General features: G+C 31.5%; 1 protein-coding gene across 1 annotated transcript; it reads right to left on the minus strand.

The window, feature by feature from the left end:
• Positions 1-6571: 6571 nt before the first annotated feature.
• On the minus strand, positions 6572-10280 carry LOC107473112 (NAC domain-containing protein 62). The gene is made up of 6 exons (XM_016092652.3): positions 9930-10280; positions 9379-9647; positions 8568-8696; positions 8118-8474; positions 7098-7364; positions 6572-6961 (listed from the first exon to the last, which is right to left on the minus strand). Exons 1-6 carry the CDS (start codon positions 10111-10113, stop codon positions 6722-6724), a joined length of 1446 nt encoding a protein of 481 aa, XP_015948138.1. The 5' UTR covers positions 10114-10280; the 3' UTR covers positions 6572-6721.
• Between the last annotated feature and the right edge of the window lie 2382 nt (positions 10281-12662).

Raw genomic sequence — 12662 nt, forward strand, 5'->3', positions numbered from 1 at the left:
TATTTTTATGAGACCTACGACGAGATTCGATGACTTCGTGAATTCTATAATACAAAAACTTGGGCTGCAAGGCGTGAAACGGGTTCAGAAGTTATTCTATCGCATTCTGATCTCAGTGTTGCGAGATGACGTGAAGTACGATTATTTCATCATAGGGAGTGATGAGGATTTACAGGTACTCTTCCATTGTCGTCGGCAGTTTTCCGAGGTCAGGACACCTAAGCTGTTGGCAAAGTTGGTTGATGTGGTATCTAGCTCGGGAGGTTCGAACCAGAATACCCACACTATAGGCACGGTAGCCGGTTCTAGTTCAAGACCTGTTGGTGTATTTTCGTCCGTGCCTGTGAATGCACCTCTGGACGAGCCTATCGCCTCCCCGTCGTTCGCTGTTGATCTCAACTACAGTGGTGGCAGAGAGGTTGGTATCGTGGATAGGGTGCCGACTTCTTTATAGTGTGGGGCACCGGATCTATCTAGTGCCACTCTATGACGGTGGAATATATCAGCGCCGTCACACACCTCCATAACGCCGTATGCCGAGGCTTCAATATCTCCGGATGCACAACCTGAAGAACGTCAGGAGAGCTGTACGGCATCCAAATAAACTGCAAATACATAGCATCATCGTTTAGTCAAGAACACTTGCTAATCTAAAAGAGTATATAATCCGAAGGAGTGGTCCATATACTTAAATCCCCAGCCTGTAAGAGGTCTATCCTGAGCCTTCATATCTGCACTCGAGGTCCGTTCTCGCTCGCTGTATGATTGTGATCTGACCACTTGCAACCCACGCCCATGTTATCACGAAATGAAAATAACACCAAGTAATATAGCAGTATAAACGTAGATATAATAAAATAATAGTAGACGACAAAAAAACATAACAGTACCTCGAGGCCAATGGCCAGCTAAATGTATCATATCCAGTGGGTCTAAATCCAGGAAAGCGCCAGAAGATCCATGACTGAAGTAGCTGTAACGGTCCGGCTAACTTCACCACATGTCTGTTCGCCACTCGGCACATGCATCGGTATAACCACGAGAGAGCAGATGATCCCCAACTATAGCCACCCATCTCCTCAAGCCTAGCTACGTATGGGAGCCACCTAATGTGAATGCGGTTGCCGAACTTATCGGCAAATAGCTGAGTCTCTAAGAGTATCATGATATAGGCCCGAGCATACCTCCTAACTGTGGGCTCATCGACTCCCTCAGGGAGCTCTTCGAAGGTCTCCTGGAACCAGCTACAATTCACTGCAAACTTCTGGATTTGGTTCGCAGGAGGTAATACGCCAAGCGACTCCTGAAACCATATCCAAGCTGGCCGACCACCCTGGATGTATGTCTGAAAATCTATCAGGCAACCACTTACATAACGTCCATCGATCGGCAGTCCTAACTGGTACGCCACGTCCTGCAGTGTAATAGTGCACTCCCTGAACGACATATAAAACCTGTGCGTTTCCGGACGCCAGCACTCAACGAACGCACTGACCAGGTGCTTATCCCGTCTGAACCATCTCTTGTTCAGCCTTGCAAGATGGTATAAGCCGGCCATCGCAAGTACGGAACATACCTCTCGTCTGGGTGCATACCCTCGAGATGCATCGTTGGGGCTGCAAAGATAATGTACCAAAAAATAAAAAAAACTTTAATCATTCATAAGAAAAGATCATTCACTAACAAAACCACTAATAAAACCACTAACTAAACCACCAACAAAATCACTAACAAAATCACCAACAAAACTACCAACAAAATCACAAATAAAACCACTAACAAAACCACCACCAAAACCACTAACAAAACTACTAACAAAATCACCACCAAAACCACTAATAAAACCAGTAACAAAACCACCAACAAAACTACCAACAAAACCACTAATAAAATCACTAATAAAACCACTAACAAAACTACTAGCATCATTCACTAACGAAACCACTAACAAAACCACCAACAAAACCACTAACAAAACTAGTAACAAAACCGCTAACAAAACCACTAACAAAACCACTTACAAAACCACTAACATCATTCACTAACAAAACCAATAACAAAACCAACGACAAAACCAATGACAAAACCACTAACATCATTCACCCCCTAAACCACTAACAAAATTCCTAACAAAACTACTAAAATCATTCACTATCAAAACCACTAATAAAATCCCTAAAATCATTCACTAACAATGCCACTAACATCATTCACTATCAAAACCACTAACAAAAAATATATAAAAAAAAGTTATTTGCTCTTATTTTAAAAGAATAAGTTCGCACTAACCTCTTCGTTGATGACATCAGCTATATGGGTTACTCCATCCAAACGATAAAATCTGTCTGGATTACCCCCCATCGGCTAAATATTCTGCTCAAGCCTTTGTTGGAGTCGTTTTGGGTCGTTTTTCTTGAAATTTGGTGGGGTATGGATTCGGAATAGTGGTTTGAATGAGGTTAGTTCGAACTTCTTATATAGGCAAAATAGGAAGTAATTCGAAATAGCCTGTTTCGAATTACTATGGGCATGAAAACTTGAGTAATTCAAATCTATCCCATTTGAATTAGTGTGTCCTAGTGTGTGTAATTTGAATCAGTTTGATTCGAATTAATGCGTGTGTAATTCGAATAATGGTGATTCAAATTAGTGCTTGACTGCGTGTGTATAATTCGAATTAGTATGATTCGAATTACTATGAATGTGTAATTCGAATTGCACTAATTCAAACTATATAGAAAAGTCCTCTTAGTGGAACCTTGTAATATTTTTTATTTTGGTGGAATCATGTAAATATACTCAATAATTGGTTTATATGGGTTATTTGCCATAATAATAATGCTGAGAAATGATGTTGCTGTTTTAGGCTTCTAACCTCTGTCTTTGGCAATCTTTTTTTCTTTCTTTGCTTTTTTATTTAATTATCAAGTCATAAAAAAATAAAAAATAATTTAAGAAAACAAAAATAAGAAGATCAATAGTAACTATACAAATCAAAGTACATAGGAGAAAAATAAACTATTATATGATAGAATTAACATGAGTATATTTCATCATTAAATAAACAAAGTTAACGCAAAACAAAATTACACGTAAAGAAATAGAGAAAAAATTTGTGCGCATTCAAGTTGTGTAGAATGATCAATATAAAAAGAGATTTATAGGTGCTAAGAGAATTGAAATAATAAAGGCGTAATATCCTATAATAAATATTAAGATATGTTAAACAATGCTAATTGATCTAATTAATCCTAATTATACTCTAACATCTCTCCTCAAATTCAAGTGACAACTTGAGTTTAAAATTTGTTTGAAACAACTAAATAAAAAAATGCATAAACTGATAGAACGGGTGCAGACGGAATTGCCTGAAAAAAGTACAAACAGAACTGTCAGAAGGAAGCGCAGACAGAACTGCCACAAGGAAGCGCAGACGAAACTGTTGGAAGGAAGCGCAGACGGAACTACCGGAAGGAAACTTAGACGGAATTACCGAAAGAGAATCCAAACGAAACTGCCGCAAGAGTGGCCAACTGCCGAAAAACTGCTGAAAAGATGACGAACTACTAGAAAACGGTTAAAAAAAGAGAAAGTGCGAAAAGATGACAAACTATCGGAAAGTGACAAAAAATATATAGTTTCTCCATGAAAATAAGTAGTGGATGAGTTGATTGGTGAGGTAAAAAAAATATCAAAACATTGACAAAAGAGAAGAAAAAAAATAACACGAAAGAAAAATATGAAAAATATGGTGATTTCACTAGAAGAAAATCAACTTATCCTCCTCAAGAAGGATATCATGGCTCTGATACCATGTTAGAAAGGGGAGAGGGAGCAATAGAAAAAATGTTTGTGAGTATTCAAGTTGTGTAGAATGATATAATATAGAAAGGTATTTATAGGTGATGAGAGAATCAAAATAATAAAGACGTAATATCTTATAATAAATATTTTAATATGTTGAATAATGCTAATTGATGTAATTGATCCTAATTATATTCTAACAATCATATTCAATTAATTGATATATATAATATTAAATTCTGTGATACTTAAATATATAATAAAATCAATTAATTGATATAATTAAGTCATCATAATGAATTATATTTAATGAATTAAAAGAAATAAATTAAAAAATACTCTTAGAAATATGTCACATTAGTTTTATCATTAAGTATAAAAATTTAATTTTTATATAATATAATAGATAATAAATAAATTAGATAAATATTAGAATTTTCTAAATATAAAATGTACCATAACTTTTTGTGAAGAGATAAATATTTAGTAACTTCTACATTTGTGCATAAAAAAAAACATAGCAGTTATGAAACTGATAATACAAAACCAAAAGTAAATGCTAATAAAGATAAAAAAAAATTATACAAAAGATTAATATTTTTAAGGAAAGAATTCAAACAAAAATAATATTTTAATCAAATGGTTAACATTAAAGTATTGTTGACCAAGAGAACAATATTTTGAAACCATAAATTGATGGAAAAGGTTAAGGCGTGATCAACAAGTTTCTTTCTTGTCACCACCATTTTAAATGATTGTCTCTTTCAATTCCATGTAAGATAAATGAATAAATAAAAATAAATTAAATAATAAGATCTTTGGACCAATTTTCAATTTTGATTCGGGTCCTCTCAGTTCCAAGTTATTGTGCATGCTTTCTAATTATATCTAGTCTATTGTACTTTCCATCAAGGTATGTCACTTGAAAAAAGAAAAATAAAATAAAAATTTAGTTAACATGTATTTATGACACAAGTTAAGATGTAAAATTTTACTATTTTTAATATATTACTTACTTATTTATTAAAATAAAAATAAATTTTTTTATTACTATAAATTTTAATTATACTCTTAAATTATATAATAGTTAAATTTTAAAATATAAAAATTTATTTATAAAAAATAAGAAGAAATTAATTTATAAAAGGAATTAAATGATATTAATAAAATGAATTTAGTTAATATATGTTCGAGAGATATCAGATAAAATGTTTTTAATAAAACAGATTTAGTTAACAAATATTTTAAGAGTATAAGATAAGATTAATATTAGTAAGACTTTTTGAAATTTTATCTTTAATAAATATATTAAAAGTTAAATTTTACGTATGTTTCACAACAACTTTTAATTACTAACTTTAATTAAGTTAAAAGTTATAAGCATCCAAAAAAAATAACTTTTGTTGAAAAAAAGAATATATTATAAAATTATATATTAAAATATCCTTATTTAATAAGTAATTTATTGAATAAAAATATAAATGACACTGAATTAATAAATGTATAACTTGGTTAAAAATATCAGCTTAGGTATTAATTACATGATTATATAAACTACAAATTAATTGAAATTGAAACTATTTAAATTGAAAGTCATAGTACTGATATCTATTATAGGCCACGCAGTTAGAAAAAAAATATATAAAGAACGAAAATATTATATTTTTCTTAAGAAAATAATTAATTATTAAAATAATCATATTTTTAGGAATTAAATAACATTTTGTCACTATAAAATATTTGTATTTTGCTTTTAATTTCTATAAAATTATTTTTTAGTCCAATAAAATTTAACAATGACCTATTTGAATTGTTATCATTATTTTATTTCATTAAGTATTGAGGATAAATGTTAAATATTGATATGACAAGTCTTGTCATTATACCATTTCAATTTGTCACATCAATAATTAAGGATTGATGAAAAAGGTTAAACCTTGATCAACAAATTTCTTTCTTGTCACCGCCATTTCAAGTCAATGGATGAATAAAAAGATTTAATTTGAGTTAAAATAATAGTTAATTTATTAGTCAGTTTAAAATAAATAATAAATTTATTTTTTTTAATTTTATAATTAAATATTTTTATGTTAAAAATATTAAAATTAATAAATATTTTTTTTTAATAAAAAGTACATGAACTAAAAGAATAATTAAATTTATATTTTAACTATAAGTATAAAACTAGTTTGTTCCATGTGCCATATGAAAGTAGAGAGAAGCATTTCTTTATTACAATTTGAAAAAAAAAAATATCATAGAATATCTGCTAAAAGTTGAATCCAATATCCAAATTTATGTAACAATTTCTAAACCTGCATCTAGTAGTTCTTTTTTGTTATCATTGATTCTGCAATTGCAGTTCAACCTTGACCTTATGGTTAAATCAAACTCTTCTAGTTGAATTAACTCTGCTATGAACATAAACTTTCTCAGATACATTCAATGATTTTGGTTCTTGAGAGAATTGTAAAATGAAACAAAGATCCTATTCAAAGTAACACTGCTACTGCCACATGGTGTGTAATCTGCTTTTGACTTTATGCACTTTTGTATCAAATTTTCTTCTTTTGGAACATTGACTTTGGTCTGTTTCTACTAAATGGAGAATTTGAAGTCAGCACATTTTGGGAATCAAGCTAATCAAACATTTATTGAATGGAAAAAAGGAATCTTTTCACTAGAAGTCTAGAACTCAACTAGTTCTAACATTAAATGATTTTTGTGACTTAAAGACTGCAATTATAGAATTAATGACAATATGAAGTTACTACTAATGACAAGCATAATTTTCATTATGATAAGAAAGGTGCAGTAATCTTTGCATCAGTGCAAGATCTATATAAACTATATTATTACTTAACCTATGTATATAACTATGAAACTCCTAAAACAAATCTTGCATGGCAACACTTCTCTAACAAGATAGCACATCCCAACTAATGGCTAGAAGCAACAAAATCCCAATAACTACATTAACAAGGTATACCGCTCGTGGAGTCAGGCTTTCGCTCGATGAACACGGCTCTAGGTGGATGAAACTACCAATTCTATTAACATCAGAGCTTCTGGTTTCTAGCTTCTTTCCTGGACTAGTTTTTTGAGCTTTTTCTTGATCTCTTCTTGATTGTTCCACAGTGGTCAATTTCTTCTTATCCTGCATATTACATCACATAGGAGCATGGTATGATCAGTGGCATGTTAGAATTTAATTTTCTTCAAATGAAGCATCACAGCCTACTCAGTCAAGATAGGCTTCTTCGTCGTTTAGTCTGGCTGCTCGGTGTTCTCACCTCAAGATGGGGAATTGCATTGCTTGAAACCTTCCTATGTGTTTGAGATAGCCTCGGAATATATTGATTTTTCGATCTACTTAGAGCCGATGGAGGACTAGAAATTTCAATAGAATTGATCTCAAAAGGTTTATCTGCATTTGAGTCACATGAAGATGAATCCAATCCCCAAAAGTCTTCTGAAGAGATACTTCTAGTTTTATCTGTGCACGCAGCACCATGTGATGATTGAACCATTTTTGATACATGGTATTCTCTTGAACCAGCCTGATCATTACACATTGTTGAAGAATCAGGAATATTGCCATACTGTATAATTTCAGAAGCGGACCGATGGATCAATAGCATGTTTGGATTAGCTTTTAGAAACCCTGAACCATGATTTTGGAAAAAGCTATTTAAGATGAACTTTTTCTAAAACCATGGCTTAGGGTCATCAAAAACTAAACTAAACATGCTACATAATTTCAGCAGAGAATTAATGGATACCATGGCTGATTTAGCTTTTGGAAACTCAAAGCCATGGTTTGGAAAACAGCTAAACTTATCTCCATTCAGTTGTTTCCCAAACTATGGTTTTGGGCCACCAAAAAGTATACTCCTTCGGTTTCATATAGCATGCTCGGTATAGGCTTATGAAACCTAAAACCATGGTTGGGTTGCATCAGTAGCATAAACCGAGCATGCTATATGTCAATTCTTGAAAGGGCTCGAAACAAAGAAGGATCATGAATCCAGGAAAAATATTGCTTTTGAAGTATTTTCTTAATTTCCATTCCCTGCCCCTTTCTCCACTTTATGCACTGATGTATTGTTAAGGTGCCAACTGCCATGTATCAAACAGGACACAAACAAAAACCAGACATTTCAGCTAAGTATCTCTCTAACATCCTATAGAAGGAACTAACTAAACATTTTTCATAGACTGATGAACAACAATTAATGTACATAACCAACAAATAGCTCATAAACAATTGGAGATATAACTCCCCAATATCATTTTTAAGGATTTATCTTTACCCGTCTAGAGACTACTTCAGCATCTGTGTCACTGCTTTCATAGCATACCCTCATTGATGGGACTGAGCGGAGGTGATTATTCATGAAAGTATGATGCTGCTGTCTTTCTTCAAACATAGCTATATTTCCACCATCCAAAATCGAATCCGCAAATTTCTCAGCATCTTGCTTCTCTTCGTTTGTTTCGAATTGTATATGCATACTTCTATCTTCATTTACAAGGTAATAATTTTCAGATGGGGAGAATGGGAAGGATTCTTGCTGTTCAATGCTGACTGGAGAGTGCTGTGATGATGATCCGTCTTGAGGCAGTGTGTGGAAGATCGAACCCATGTCCACATCTGGCGACTCAAACATCTAAAACAGACATAAAAGATATATTAACTATCCCCAAACTTTTTTAAAATGCATAAACCATGAAATAGAGATCAAAATGATGCTTCTGCTTACACTTGGGACACTCTCATCTGCTTCTTCCATATGAGTGCTAGGTTCCCCCTCATCACAAGCTTGTGCATCAGTTCCATCTTCGGATTTTCTCTCGGCTTTCTTCATCAAGCGACACAAAACAAAATTCCTCTGCAGAATGTTGAGTATAATCAGCACTGAAAAATTGATACTACAATGGAGACTATCACAAATTCAGTTCATTGGAGACTTCATCTAGAAACAGCTTAAATAGCAAAAATCAACAATTCAATAGTATTCCACTATTTCATGAAAACCAATGATGAATTGTTCCACCAATCAACAAAAAAGAATGAATTAGGGGGAAAAAAGTGAGTCATGATTCATGAATAGACTATGATACAAAATACAAACATGGGAATAATTCCAATGACATAATCACCAATCAGATAAGGAAACATCAAAATCACAAGAAGGGGCAACAACAACCATACACTATAATAGTAATTTATACCAACAAAACATATAGATAAAAAACAAAAGTGAACACTTAAATTGGTCCAAAGAAATTTAGATCTACCACTTTGTTCTCCAACAAATTTTTTTACTCTCTCGGTCATTTTCAATTATGCATTTTGAACAAATAAGTCCCTATCAAAGACAATTAGGTCTAAAAGAAATTAGTCCCCTTCAAAAAGTAATTCTAGAGTACCTCAAAATTTGTTGAACAACCAAAGTATAATATGAAATAGAATCAACTTGGGTATTTATTATAGAAACAAAGATCAATTTCCAAAACAGATGAAAACTAATCAAGGCAAAACTTATCTGGAAAAAGAAAAACCATATGTACCTGGCTATCATCAAAGGTAGTAGCATGATACTCATGGATAACCCAATTGGTTTTGACACCATTAGGAACACGGCCACTATAGAAAACCAGTGTCTTCTTGCTCCCAATTACATTGGTAGTTCCTCTTTCCTTTATGTATCTATCTTGTCCTGTGGCTTTCCAATATCCTCCTTTGGTTGCCCTGTTTGATCTTTTGCTCTTTCCATACTTGTAATCACGTCCACTAAAGAAGAACCATTCTGGATCATCCGATTTTATCTTTGATAATGCTGACACACAAAACCCAATCCATCAATCATCAAACATCATCATACTAAGTTACTAACATGAAGAAAAGTTTCAAACTTTGTGACATTAAGATCATGGGGTTGTGACAAAAAAACAAAAGGTACAAGCTTTGTCTCATGAAGATGATGGGGTTGTTGAATAATTGTATATTTATTACTTCATTTTCTTAAATTTTGAACACCGGATAGGATCATCAAACATGAAAAAGGTGCAAACTTTGATACATGAAAATGATGGGGTGGTTTTATTTATTATGGGTTTACCTGGAATTTGCCAAGGTTCAACCTTGCAAAGATCAATGTCAGGGATAATATTGATTGGAAAATTGTCATTTAGGAGCTTGTGATTGAGGTAATAGCTCACAAGCTCTTCATCTGTTGGCTTGAACCTGAATCCAACAGGAATGAAATCAAGTATTGGAAATGGAATTGTGGCACTTCTAGCCATTTTTGTTTTCTTTTTTTTTTTTTTTTTAAGATGAAAATTGAAAATTGTTTAAAGCTTTGGTTGAAGAAGAAGAAGAAGGTGATGAAGGTGATGATGATTGATGAAGAAGACGAAGATGAAGAAACAGAGTAAAGAGAAGAAGCAGCACTGAAGCGAAGCAGAGAGTGTTGGTTATGAGTGATTGGTTTGTGTCGAATTTGTAATGCAACGAAGTTAGTCATTGACTTGACTTTGAAATTTGGCGTAAGGGAGAAGTTTCAATTTTTTTTTTTTTGTAATTTCGTAGGGTAAGATGAAAAGCAAAACACACGGTTAGGAATTATCTAATCAAATTAGTTGGTCGGAGAAACAAATATAGAAAATTTGTGGTATAACTTATACACATATAAAACTAAAAGATACAATAAAAATTTCAAAAAATAATTATTTAATTTAAAAAGTATTTTTATATAAAAAAATACTTTTAATCACAGTGAAAAAGAAATAGAGCGGTGGAAATGGAATAACAATAATTTCAAAAAAAATTGTTATTTACAGAATTGAAATTAGTGTATTGACTAATTTACTGTTTTCCTATATAAATATAGTACTGAGAATAAATTTAAATTAATCAAGATAATAATTAACAAAATATATGATTTTATAAATTATATACAATGAAAGATATTTAAAAAAAATAATTTGAACACTAAATTATTTGTTGGGAATAAGTAGTATGACCACAATCAAATCAATCCTGTATCAAATAATTTGTTATTATTATTATATTAAAATGTTAATATATTAACGTCCTTAATTAAATTTAGAGATTTATCATTGTGATAGTGATCACAATATTGAGAGATAAATCTTTTATAATTTAATCTAAATTGTTCTTGTCATATAGGAATATGACCATTGAACTGACTCACTTTGAGAATTTCTAATGGTTACAATTACCGCATATTTGTCAATAGGATATTCTCAAGATGAACATAGTAATAGAGTTTTCTTTGACCTGCGACTGTCATAGTAATTAACAATGTATTTATTATACTTTGATTTCGGACACCTAATACCCTAGGGTGCTAGTTGAATGGACATTGTGTATGATTTAAATACTTGTAGAATTAATAATTAGTCAATAAGGAATCCGTCAACTGTCAGTAAAGAGTTTGAGTTCTATGATTATAATGACTGAGATGAATGAAACCTTGGCCAAGGAAATTGAATGAATGAATAAATGAGTTTCTTAAGTCATTCACAGTTCATTATAATAATGGTAACATGTTAGAGTTTGACAATTAAACCATACTCTAAGGATTAACCAAGAGCTGGAAAGATGGAAGGAATTATACTTTGTTCTTCTAAGGTTCTTAGTAAAAAATATTACTTCATACTATCGGGTCGTTGAGGAGCGTTGCTAGACGCAACCTTGATTAGTAAATTTAGTATGACTAATTTACTACTCGCTTAGTATTGAACCTATGGAGTCACACACTAACGAGTGTTCTAATCTTTGCTGTAGAATTATTTAATTATTATTTTGATTTGATCAAACAAATAATTATATTAATTCAAATGGAATATTATTATATTTTTTGCTAGCACCAAGAATATAATAATAATATGATAATTGAGAATATTAAATGATATTTAAGAATAATTAGTTATTCTATTTCAAAATTTGAATTCTAAATTTGGACGAGATCCTAACTCATTCTGTTTCAAATTGAGTTATGATATGATTCATAAATTTGAAGGATTCAGATTTAGAATTTTAAGATATGATTCAAATTTGAATTGAGATTCAAATTTAAAATCATTAACAAATCTCATACTATATATATGTGTATGCAAGAGTAGAGGAATCACAGAAACGAGAGAATAACAAGAGTTTTTATTCCTTTACCTCTACACACATAAACGTATGTGAGCCTGATTCTTGGAGAAGAAATTTATGGCATGTAAAGAGTTGCAAGAAGTTTATCAATTTAAATCAGATGTCCATTAGTCAAGGAGTTGACAGTAAAGGTTGGTCTCGGTGTGGATACGCATAGCGCCTTCGTACCATCAAAGGATAAAGTGATTTTTACTAAAACGTCTAAAGGTATTTTGATCTGATCTATATATTATTGGAATAAAATTTAAGCACAAAAATAGATTTTTAAGGATTACTTTCTTTTCTTCCGCTACGTGTTATGAACACATGGTAATCTTTCAGTAGTATCAGAGCTTTGGCTTTTTTGTGTTTAAATTTTTATTCTTATTTTCTTAAAGTTTGTAAATTAATAGGATTAATTCAAATTATTTTTAAGCATGCGATGTATTTATTTCCATTGAGATGGTTTTCTAATAAATTAATAGTTAATTTATTTTAATTACTTAATTGTGATTAAATTATCATTCTTTTAATATAAAAGTTATATTTATAATCAAATATTTGGTTTGATTTTATTTATCATGAAACACAACATAGATGAATAAAGGAACTCTAAGGATATCTATGGCTTTTTCTTTTAATTTTGCACTCTCTGCCTTTTTTCGCTCTATGACTTTTTCATACAAAC

This window comes from Arachis duranensis, chromosome 2, assembly GCF_000817695.3.
Source record: "Arachis duranensis cultivar V14167 chromosome 2, aradu.V14167.gnm2.J7QH, whole genome shotgun sequence".
NCBI lineage: Eukaryota > Viridiplantae > Streptophyta > Magnoliopsida > Fabales > Fabaceae > Arachis > Arachis duranensis.

Excerpts from the sequence above, each read along its gene's own strand:
- LOC107473112 (XM_016092652.3), bottom strand. The coding sequence starts at position 10,113 with ATGGCTAGAAGTGCCACAATTCCATTTCCAATACTTGATTTCATTCCT. Across the intron at positions 8,697-9,378 it reads CTACCTTTGATGATAGCCAG|AGGAATTTTGTTTTGTGTCG; the intron begins GTACATATGGTT and ends AACATTCTGCAG. Across the intron at positions 6,962-7,097 it reads ATGCAATTCCCCATCTTGAG|GATAAGAAGAAATTGACCAC; the intron begins GTGAGAACACCG and ends TGTAATATGCAG.